The sequence below is a fragment of the Poromitra crassiceps genome, assembly GCF_964638095.1.
Source record: "Poromitra crassiceps genome assembly, chromosome: 29".
Lineage (NCBI taxonomy): Eukaryota > Metazoa > Chordata > Actinopteri > Beryciformes > Melamphaidae > Poromitra > Poromitra crassiceps.
In genome coordinates, this window is record NC_139641.1 from 4,251,306 (window position 1) to 4,263,681 (window position 12,376).

Genomic DNA, 12,376 nt, shown 5'->3' on the forward strand with positions numbered 1-12,376 from the left:
GAGGTCTGAGGCCACCTGAGAACCAGCAGCTTATCTGACAGCACTCTAGCACACGCAAGCAGGTGTGCACACACACACACACACACACACACACTAGGGATGCACGATATATCGGCAATCATATCGGTATCGGCCGATGTTACCGTAGTCATTTTTTAACATATCGGTCATATCGGTATCGGTCAGATGTTGCAATGTTAATATCGGTTATCATTATCAGCCAAATTCTTCACATTGATATGAAATAATGCAGTAAATCTATGATTTATGGGCTTTTCCAAAGGCTTTGCAAATAAAGAAATGCATAACTTTTTCAAATTCAGTGTTAACATGTGTTTTTCACTATGTACAAAATGTGATGATCATAAAAATGTGGTTTTATACAGATCACATCGACATCGGTAAATATCGGTTATCGGCCATAACAGCAATGTTAATATCGGTTATTCTGCCAAAATTTTCATAGCGGTGCATCCCTAACACACACACACACACACACACGTGAAGTGTGTTACCTCTGTGTTGACGCTACGTCTCTTGATGAGCCGCCACAGTATGCACGTACTGAGCATGTGCAGGAGCGAGCTGCCTATGAAGACAATGAAGCCGTTTTTATGGAGGCCTGTGTGGAGACAACAGCATTGGTCAGTATATGCCTCCAGTAGTTGGTCAGTGATGATGAGTCATAAATGTTTTATGGTCACTCATGATTCAGCAGGTCATGATTCAGCAGGTCATGATTCAGCAGGTCATGATTCAGCAGGTCATGATTCAGCAGGTCATGATTCAGCAGGTCATGATTCAGCAGGTCATGATTCAGCAGGTCATGATTCAGCAGGTCATGATTCAGCAGGTCATGATTCAGCAGGTCATGAATGGGTTGGGCTTGATTTCAGCCTTAAAACTCGTTAAATAAGGATTTTTCAAAAATGTCTATGGAGAAAATGAATGGGGAACTCAAACAAGAAATGTCACCTGACTGTTCAGCTCTATTGTCTTTCCATTTAAAGCCCCAATCAGCAAGATTTTAGACATTTTTTACTGTAATATAAGAGCTTTTTAGTCATAGGACATGGTAGATTGACTTGTAATAGGGAGACTCTCGACTTTATTTATCCCACACCGCCCTCCATTGGCCAGCCCTGGGACTAAGCAGTTTGTCTGCCACGTCCCGTGGCAATAAAAAAAAAAAAAAAAAAAAAAAAGGATGCGCGCATGCGCTGTACAGCGGAAGTGCTGTGTTCATGAAAACAAGGAAGTAACTCTATTCGGATTTGCTACGAAAATGATGTTTCACGGAACTATGGATTATTATTTCATCACGTGGTGAGTACCCGATGTCACAACATGTACATAGAGCTTTCTGGCGCTGTGTTTTGTTGACTTTGAACGGCGATATCGTTATCGATACTAATGCACGCAGAGGGCGCAGTTTCTCCAATAGCAAAACTTGGAAAACTTGCTGAATGGGGTTTTAAATGTCTGGAAGAGCTCAGAAATAAAATTGTCAAATCATATCAGGGTTTCTGGCATGTGACTCTTTCACCTTCAATGACTAAAAGGCTATTACCGTATATTAAGGTGAAAAAGTTACTGATTGGGGCTTTAAACTCTCTAGTCTAGACCCAGAATATAGATACATAAAATTGTATGGGATGTCGAGATACATTGAAGTGTGTTTTTCTGAGCTATTTTCAGAACGTTTTCACTCACACTTGTCATCCAGTTGTCAACACTGTCAGAATTGCACAAATCTCCAATTCTCAAAAGTTGTTACACAGCATCGCGTCCCCCCCCCCCGCCCAAAGGTCATGAGATGGTGTTTTGTGGAGATTTTAACTAATGCACTTTATTATTTTAGTTAAAGTAGTCGCAGTGTTTCTTATTCTCTAGCCTCTGCATTTTGCTCTCAAAGTGCACCAGATTGATACATTTTTACTTTAAAATGTACATTTTCTCACGGGGGGGCATGCCCCCGGACCCCCCTAGGGGGGCTGCAGTCCGGGATATATCAAAATATAGCCAGATACCCAAAGTTGCCAACCATGATCATCATCATCATATTTTAGTTGCTTTTTGTGAGCTGATATAACTGATTATGTTTTAATGGCCATATGATATCATGAGGTCTCATATCGACCGCAGGCCCCTGAATCTAATTGAATCGAAATCGTATCTTTGCAGACTTTGTGATATCGGCAAATAACGTCTCAAAATAACGATTTTGTTTGTCCAAACAAAATCAATGTTATATTTTATAGGGGTGCACCGATCACGTTTTTTGCCACCGATCACCGATTGCCGATCGCCTATGGGAATATCTGCCCAACCGATCATCGACCGATCACCGATTACCGATCACTAGGGGTGTCACAATATATCGTCCCACGAAATTTCGCGATAGTAAAACGTCACGATATGTATCGTTGAGATGAAATCTCATATCGCGATTTTTTTTTTTTTAAATAGACTAAGAAACGTCTTTGTTTGTTGAAGTTCAATGTGTGGAAAGTAGTTCAGTTGAACAAGTCTCTGAAGAGACACATGAGAAGTTATACAGGAGAGAAACCATTCAATTGAGTTTCTGGCAAAACTGTTTACTTGACAGGAAAAACTGAAGATGCATAAAAAATAGACTAAGAAAAGTCTTGTTGTTTGAGTTTGAAGAAAAACTGAAGATGCATAATGAGAATTTATACTGCTGAGAAACCTTTTAGTTCAAAGTAAATCTAAGTGACGGTGTAACTCATTCTATTTCAAGATAAGCCTTATCTCCAATCTCATGTTTTTTCTAGTTGTTATTGTAATAACAATTTCCCACAACAGCATGTTTTGTATTTGTGCATTTCAAATAAAATACTACTTTTCCAGTCATATATTGTCATTATTCAAGTTTAAAAAAATATTGTTAAAATCGTATCGTATCGTATCGTTATCGTGAACCCAGTATCGTGATACGTATCGTATCGTGAACTGAGTGTATCGTGACACCCCTACCGATCACCGATATATAAACTCCTCAAAAAAAGTTTGGAAACGTTATTTCGGTCGATTATTTCTCCCCTTTAATAATACCAATTGGCATTGTATTTTATAGACGGTTTTCACCAGAGCGCAACCCCACAGCACTTCCTTTTTCTCAGCATTCGGCAAACTGCAGAAATATTCACTCGACATCGTTACTTTTGTTTTCGCTGCTCAGCTGTATAGACGGTTTTCACGGAATGGTCAGTCCTGCACTTGAACGTTTTTTTTCCGTTTATGTCCATAGCAAACACTGCAACAGGAAGTGAGCGGGGGTTCAATTTAGAATGTTTTTGTTGTCAAGTTAAAACCGTCTATATCGTTGGAAAGCCTGATTAGTGATAGGGCTTTTTTTTATAAAAATAAAATAAAATAATAATAATATAAAGAAAATATCGGCAATCAGCCGATCGCATATTTGAGGTCAAAATCGGCCGATACAGATTGGTTGTCGATTGATCGGTGCACCCCTATTTATAATGATGAAACTTGTGACTCCTCCCACCCCTACACTCACTGTACGTCTCCGTGGAGGCCACGTAGGTAAGCAGCATGAGGCCTGTGTTTTCGGCCAGGCTGGTGCAGAGGGTCAGCCCGGCCAGCAGGCGGTGCTGCAGCCTGCGGAGGCGGACGCTGTAGAAGCGGCAGTAGGCTGCAGACAGCAGGTAGCGTGGGGCAGAGTGCAGGCCGATGCACACGCGCCAGATGTAGCGCTCAGGCACCAGGCTGATGGACGCACTGATGGATGGCAGGAAGTTAGACACCTGGAGGGGGGGCACAGAAAAAACATTTCCTTTAGAGTTCAAAGGTCATGCCTTTTTCTTTTTCTTTTTAGATGGCATCATTCAAAGATATATGTCGGTTCACTCTTTGTTTTGTATATGTGAATGTTCATAATTAAGCGTGAGAGAGAATTGACTGAATTATGTATGCAGAATAATATAAGACCTTTTTTTTTTATCATTGTAAAGCCACAGTATAGTAATTAATGTGATGTGTGTAGTTCTTCATAGATCTAGCCTCTTCCTTTTGCTTTCAAAGTGCACCAGATTGATGCATTTTACTTTAAAATGTACACAATTTTCTACCGGGGGCATGCTACGAAAATGATGTTTCACGGAACTATGGATTATTATTTCATCACGTGGTGAGTACCCGATGTCACAACATGTACATAGAGCTTTCTGCCGCTGTGTTTTGTTGACTTTGAACGGCGATATCGTTATCGACAGAGGGCGCAGTTTCTCCAATAGCAAAACTTGGAAAACTTGCTGAATGCGGTTTTAAATGTCTGGAAGAGCTCAGAAATAAAATTGTCAAATCATATCAGGGTTTCTGGCATGTGACTCTTTCACCTTCAATGACTAAAAGGCTATTACCGTATATTAAGGTGAAAAAGTTACTGATTGGGGCTTTAAACTCTCTAGTCTAGACCCAGAATATAGATACATAAAATTGTATGGGATGTCGAGATACATTGAAGTGTGTTTTTCTGAGCTATTTTCAGAACGTTTTCACTCACACTTGTCATCCAGTTGTCAACACTGTCAGAATTGCACAAATCTCCAATTCTCAAAAGTTGTTACACAGCATCGCGTCCCCCCCCCCCCGCCCAAAGGTCATGAGATGGTGTTTTGTGGAGATTTTAACTAATGCACTTTATTATTTTAGTTAAAGTAGTCGCAGTGTTTCTTATTCTCTAGCCTCTGCATTTTGCTCTCAAAGTGCACCAGATTGATGCATTTTACTTTAAAATGTACACAATTTTCTACCGGGGGCATGCTCCTGGACCCCCTTAGGGGGGCTGCGGACCCCCCCAAATGTCATCATTGTAAAGCCACAGCATTATTAGTAAAGAGGATATTAATGTGATGTGTGTAGTTCATCATATATCTTTAATTTTGCTCTCAAAGTGCACCAGATTGATGCATTTTTTTAATTTAAAATGTGCAAATTTTTCGGCAGCGCCCCTGGACCCCCGTAGTGCGTGTGAGCCTCACACTGTGAGGACAAAAGACAAAAAATGACAAATGTATTAATGCTGAACTTCAAATTCAACTTCTGTATTACAGTCAGGGCCTAAATTCATTTAGCAAACTAGGGGGGAATTCCCCCCTTATGTTCTTCAGATAAGATGGATTTATAGGCTGGGGGGGGATCTGTAGACTTTGAGAAGGATTGATAGATTTTGGGGGGAATACATTAACCAGAGTTCTTAAGTGCAAGAGGTGGTGGCACCGTGGCAGTACAGTACACAAATGACATGCACATTTGGACACTTATTCAGCCGGTATCTTGCATGTTGCGTTCAGGTGCACTGTAAAAAATTTTTTTTTTTTTTTTTTTTAACGATTTTAAGAATCGATTCTTGGGAGTTTGGAATCGATCCAGGAATCGTGGCATTAAGAATCGCGATCGTTTCAGAATCTATTTTTTGGAGCACCCCTGTGTATTAGTGTTAAAATGACTGCAAAGCGCGCGAAGGGGCGCGATCCTGGCGGCTGGCCTGGCACCCTTCATGCGCTCTGAAAAAGGCCTCTTCATCTACAACTCCAGGGCTGAATTTCAGTCCCAGTCCGCCCCTGCTGACCGGCTCCAGTGTTCAGTTAGCAATAATAACAATACGACTTCCAGTCAGATATTTACAAAAATAAAACAATTCTGCGCAAGTCTAAAGCACACAGAAGAAGCCATTGAAAACATTTTCTTTTGGTATTTCCCTGTCCTTCTGTGTGTGCATGATGCATGATTCACGCTGATGATCAGTGTGAATCTGTTTTTGACAACTCAGAAGTCGGCGCCCGGCAATTTCGCCGAAAGATGACAAGTTTGCATCCCTGGAGATAAGATGTCTTACCTGACAGTGAGTGTGGGTGGAGTCTGGAGATGATGTCTTACCTGACAGTGAGTGTGAGTGGAGTCTGGAGATGATGACTTACCTGACAGTGAGTGTGGGTGGAGTCTGGAGATAAGATGTCTTACCTGACAGTGAGTGTGGGTGGAGTCCTGGAAGTGATAGAGGAGTGAGATGGCGAGGCAGGCGATCAGCCCGGTGAGAGCCAGTAAGACCGTCCCCACCGCGAAGTGAGCGATGGGCACCCGCAGGAGGGGCTTGTCCCGCTCCAGCCCGCCGTATGGGCCCGCAAGCATCCTGCACACACACACACACACACACACACACTCCAATGATTTAAAATGATGTACACATAAATACAAGTATACAACAGACTAGGGCTGGGACTTTCACGCGTTCATTTCTAGGGGTGTCACGATATTTCGTCGCACGATATATCGCGATATCGAAACGTCACGATATCGTCAGAAAAAAATTATATCGTAAAAAATAAAATAAAATAAAAAATGATATCGTAAAAAATAAAAATAAATAAAAAATTGCTCCTGAATAATAATAGAACAAATTTAGCAGAATCAACACGCATGAGTGAGGGGGTAGACTACTACTGGCTAGGCATGGGTCGATTTCCGGTTTTACCGGTTCGGTTCGGTATACGAGCCCAAACCGGTTTGATCACGTGCAAACCGAAAAAACCTTAAAAAAAAAAAAAAAAAAAAAAAAAAATTCCAGTCCATTCTGATTGCACTATTGTTCGTATTAGCCTCTTCTCAAGTTGCACTAGTAGGCAAAAGTCTTATTTTGTTCATTATGTTGATGTTTGAAGAAAAGTTAAGCTGAATAGTTATGAGAAATAAAAACAGTGTGTTGTTACAGTTAAAAGGTTCTGCTTATTTGTATTCAGTGTTCGTGCTGGTTGGCAGCATACCAGCTTAGAGGTGCATTATCGCCACCAACTGCAGCCGCTTTGATACGTTTTTTTGGGGAATATCGAACCGGTTTCAAAATGTTCAAACCGACCCATGCCTAGGCCCTATATTGTGTGAATTTGTGAGTTTTGAAGTTTATAAGGCAGCTCAGCTGTAAGCCAATCCATTCTGATTGCACTGCTTGTGTTTTTATTAGCCTTTTCTCAAGTTGCACTATAGGCAGCAGTCTTATTTCATTTATTATTTTGATGTTTAGAAGAAAAGTTGAGCTGAATAGTTATGAGAAATAAATACAGGGTGTGTTTGTTACACAGGTGTCCTGCTCCTTTTTATTCAGTATCATTGCTGGTTGACAATACCAGCTTAGAGGTGTATTATCGCTATCAGGTGGACTGAAGTTGCACTACAGACAGTTATGGGCCACACTCGGGAGCCCTGCTTTAAAAAAAAAAAAAAAAAAAAAAATTTAATTACAAAAAAAATCGGTATACCGGTTCGATCCGGTTTAGACGGCAATATCGAACCGGTTTTAAAATTTTCAAACCGACCCAGCCCTACTACTGGCATGGCAAAACAGCTCAAGGGGTACATAAGATTACGGTACATAAGTTTAGGGACCATTGAGCATGAGTTATTTAAGAAATAGATTGTATACTTTATTTTTCTTTCACCATGCAACAAACATTTATTTTGTGACAGTGTGACACATTCTATTGCAAGAGAAGCATTATCTTCCATGTTGTTTTCTAGTTATTATAATAACAATTTCCAAAAACAGCATTTGTTTTGTATTTTGTGTATTTCAAATGAAAGACTATTTTTCCAGTATTTTCCCAGGGCTCCCTTGAAAAGAGGTTTCGATTTCAACGGGACTCACATGGTTAAATAAATGATAAATAAATACATAAAAATTATTTACTTTTGTTAAAAAAAATATTGTTAAAATATCGTATCGTATCGTTATCGTGAACCCAATATCGTGTATCGTATCGTATGGTGAAATTAGTGTATCGTGACACTCCTATTCATTTCTATTCATTACAAAAAAAATAACGCGTTAAAAAAATTAACACGTTTTAATCCCACTTTATTTTTGCACTCCAGAGACCATGGAACATTTCTCAGTGGAAGAATTCCAGGCGTACCGATCATACCGACGCACAACGTGCTTTGAGTGACAGCAGACAACAAAGCCCCCACATGTGGGAGGTGCGCTGTAACGACAAACATTACTACTGCTGCTGCTACTACCTGTTCACTGATTCACTCATATACCAAAATCCATTTGAAGTGAAAAATGTTGCTTCTTGTGTCAAATATTGATAAGCGATTAAAATGCGATTAATTTCGATTCATTAATTACAAAGCCTCTAATTAATTTGATTATTATTATTTTTATCGAGTCCCACCACTACAACAGACACAAACATGATTAATGCAATCAGATAGTGTCATATGAAATCCATTTTATTTTTTCCCAAATTCCATTTTATTTTTGTCCAAATTCTGATCTATATGTATATATATATAGCCCTACTTGTCAAGCTTCCCTTGAAGTTTCAACTCAGTCCAGTGTTGCTGTTGTCCCTTATGAGGTAGACTCAGCCCTCAGTCTTAATCCGTTTCACTCCTGTAAGACTGAGAATATTACTATTTAAATCTTTGCATAACGTTAGGTGGCGCTGTTGGACGCCTTGCATCGGAGAACCAATCATGAGCGTTGTGGGCGGGCCTGCTTTCTGGGGGCAGATCTCATGCAGAACCGGTGTCTCGCAAAACATCGTCGCATTTGCGGAGAAACATATTAATCACGTAGAAACAAACATAACCTGTTAATAGGACGTGTTTCATCCGGGCCCGGCGGCTAGAGGTCTTTCCCCCAGCGATAAGCCCGACTCCCGAGGCTAACGTTACAGAGCCTGCTGATGACTTCTCACAGTAGCAAGCGGACCACTTCCGGGTAGGAAAAATTATTGTAAAATAAACCACAGCTATAAATTTTGTTTGGAGCATATCAGCTTCATGCTCTGTGTTAGGACTATGATAAATGGCATTGCCGCTACCAAATAAAATTCTAATAATAAATGTAGGCGTGTCTGCTGCCGGCGGTTCTCGCCGGGCTCGGACAGACAGTTTCTGACAGTGAAATTCCCAGACGTTTGGTGGCGCAGCTCACCAAACGTCTGGGAGCCGAGACTACTTATGAGGTAGTCTGGACGCCAGACCCATGAGAGTTCTTACGCTGATACACTACGTTACTGCATGCTGCAGATCTCTCTCTGGGTCTGATACACTACGTTACTGCATGCTGCAGATCTCTCTCTGGGTCTGATACACTATGTTACTGCATGCTGCAGATCTCTCTCTGGGTCTGATACACTACGTTACTGCATGCTGTAGATCTCTCTCTGGGTCTGATACACTACGTTACTGCATGCTGTAGATCTCTCTCTGGGTCTGATACACTATGTTACTGCATGCTGGAGATCTCTCTCTGGGTCTGATACACTACGTTACTGCATGCTGCAGATCTCTCTCTGGGTCTGATACACTACGTTACTGCATGCTGCAGATCTCTCTCTGGGTCTGATACACTATGTTACTGCATGCTGCAGATCTCTCTCTGGGTCTGATACACTACGTTACTGCATGCTGTAGATCTCTCTCTGGGTCTGATACACTATGTTACTGCATGCTGCAGATCTCTCTCTGGGTCTGATACACTATGTTACTGCATGCTGCAGATCTCTCTCTGGGTCTGATACACTACGTTACTGCATGCTGCAGATCTCTCTCTGGGTCTGATACACTACGTTACTGCATGCTGCAGAGCTCTCTCTGGGTCTGATACACTACGTTACTGCATGCTGCAGAGCTCTCTCTGGGTCTGATACACTACGTTACTGCATGCTGCAGATCTCTCTCTGGGTCTGATACACTACGTTACTGCATGCTGCAGAGCTCTCTCTGGGTCTGATACACTACGTTACTGCATGCTGCAGAGCTCTCTCTGGGTCTGATACACTACGTTACTGCATGCTGCAGAGCTCTCTCTGGGTCTGATACACTACGTTACTGCATGCTGCAGAGCTCTCTCTGGGTCTGATACACTACGTTACTGCATGCTGCAGAGCTCTCTCTGGGTCTGATACACTATGTTACTGCATGCTGCAGAGCTCTCTCTGGGTCTGATACACTACGTTCCTGCATGCTGCAGAGCTCTCTCTGGGTCTGGCACACTTCCCCCCAGCCGGCTGGTTTTGGGAGGGAACCGTTCACTTGGCCAGTCATATGCCAGGGATGGATACAGTCCTGCCCAATCAGTAACGACTTTGCGATCAGACAACACGGGAGGCACAGCCCATTTTTCGAACCACTCTCTCATTGGTGCTACGACCTGTCACTCATTCAATTTCACCCCCCTAGACGCGCCCACCAAACCCCAGCAGTGGCTGTGAAGTGCCACAGACTCATTTATGTAGTATGCGGAGTAGGGATGTTCATCAATTAGTTAAGGATTGGAATCGATCATGTGGCATTTGGATCGATTTTTTAATTATAAAAAAAAAAAAAAAAAAAAAAAAAAAATTGGACTAGGTTTGGGTGGAATTCGTTCCTCCTCGCCCCACTCCATTGCACAGCCAGAGATGGGCGAAAATACATCATAAAGTATTTTGATACAAATTACAAATACTTGCTCAAAAAATGTATCACAATACAAATACAAAATACCTGTCTGAAAATGTATTTGAGATACAAATACGTATTTTGTATTTTGAAAATACATGAAAATACATTTTATAAAAACTTATAAAGAGCTGCAACGATTAGTCAATTCATAGATGAATTGCCAAATATTAAATTAATTGCCTATTTTGATGATCTATTAATCATTTAGAGACATTTCTTTAAGGAAAATGTCCTAATTCTCTGATTTCAGCTATTCAAAAGTGAAATTTTCTGGTTTCCTTAGACAGTAAATCCTCTCTTTAGTCCTCTGTCACAGTATGTGTACTCCCTAACACACTGCAGTTCTTCCATTTTAGTTTTAGTTGTTTTTCAGTAGAACTAATTTCTCCTTCAGCTCAGCTGTTAATCACCTTCTGTGAGGGCTTTTGACTTAAAGGCAGCATTTCTGCATGTTAACCTCAAGTTTTGGAACTTTGACTATGTTTAGCCATAGATATCTGACATAACACAATATATAAATAACTGAAATAGGTAAAAGGCATAGTAGGTCCCCTTTAAACAACTTCACATTCACCACCATGTCAGTAACTTGTCGTCACAGTATTTATTTAACGTGCAAACATATGTATACAACTAGAAAAGGTTACATTTCAGGAATTGAATGCCCTGATGCACATCCTGTCTAAGGTTGTGAAATTGTGAATCGGTGAGAGGAACGATGAGAAACTGCATCTCAAACAAAAAAGGCCTTCCATGAAATTGGACTCTTGTTCAAATCCTTACATCCTTAAAATGACTTCCCCTCCTTCTGCTTCATAAACAAAATCCAAAACAACCTGGCTATCTAGAACATAATTACTAAAGAACAATCACTCACTGAATACAACTTTCCACTATCAGCAGTGGTAACACCATTCTAGTGTCAAAATCTGCACAGCCATCATTATGCACAGTGAAGCTCAGACATCCTTGTAGCAACAGAAAGACATATTTGATTTTCATTAGGGTACTTTGGTGTTCAGTTATAGTTTTTCAGTATAACTAATTTCTCCATCTATTCAAATCAGGTTTATGACAGTTAGTTGTTTTTCAGTACAACTAATTTCTCCTATTCAAATCAGGTTTCAGTTTAGTTCAGTTAGGGGTTCTTTTCAGTACAACTTATTTCTCAATCTATTCATATCAGGTTTTAGTATAGTTCAGTTAGTTTTTTTTTTCCCAGTACAACTTATTTCTTCAGCTATTCACATCAGGTTTCAGTTTAGTTCAGTTAAGGCTGGCTCACACTACAGGATTTTCGAGCCGATTTATGCCCGATTCACCCCTCCCGAGAATCGGAGGAGAAATCTGGCCTGGCAGCTTGCCAAGCTTGGTCGGGCCCGACGTTCGGCACCGATTATCTTGTAGTGTGAGCTGTTTGCAGATCCAATCTTAACCCTCCCGATCTGCTCAAAGCCTCTATCGGGCCGTCCCGATCATATCAAACATGTTTGATATTTAGGACTGAAAATCTGCGCGAATACATCATTCTGCTGCTGCGGGAGACTCCCGTCATTATCGTTAATTGACACGGCTCATTTGATGCGCTGCACTGCAGGTATCAGATAGGCTACCAAATACCAACAGCACAGAACCATGATATTTGGGGGAAAATGTCACTAATTTATATCACAATGAATGACCAATGACATAAAAAGTTGTTATATCGTAGTTGTTGAGCCCCTGCCAGTCAGAGGCTGTAATCTCCTACCTGTCTTATCAGGCAGTGTGGGAAAAAGGCTTTGCTGCTGGCGGGAAGCAATCCAAGGCCGTCTATCCAAAACTTTTGCCGATCTCATGACATGCAGCAGGGAAATATATTTTGGTAGTGCAGTGTTTT

At 41.0% G+C, this 12,376-nt stretch overlaps 1 protein-coding gene across 1 annotated transcript in view; it reads right to left on the reverse strand.

Moving 5' to 3' along the window:
- LOC310800164 (post-GPI attachment to proteins factor 2-like) overlaps nucleotides 1–12,376 on the reverse strand; it is a 30,436-nt gene that overhangs the window by 11,884 nt on the left and 6,176 nt on the right. Inside the window, exons 2-4 of the mRNA XM_083662751.1 lie at nucleotides 6,007–6,175; nucleotides 3,542–3,788; nucleotides 516–622 (exon numbers count right to left, since the gene is read on the reverse strand). Coding sequence (XP_083518877.1) covers nucleotides 516–622; nucleotides 3,542–3,788; nucleotides 6,007–6,174 — 522 coding nt within the window. The 5' untranslated portion in view covers nucleotide 6,175. The remainder of the gene's footprint in view (nucleotides 1–515; nucleotides 623–3,541; nucleotides 3,789–6,006; nucleotides 6,176–12,376) is intronic.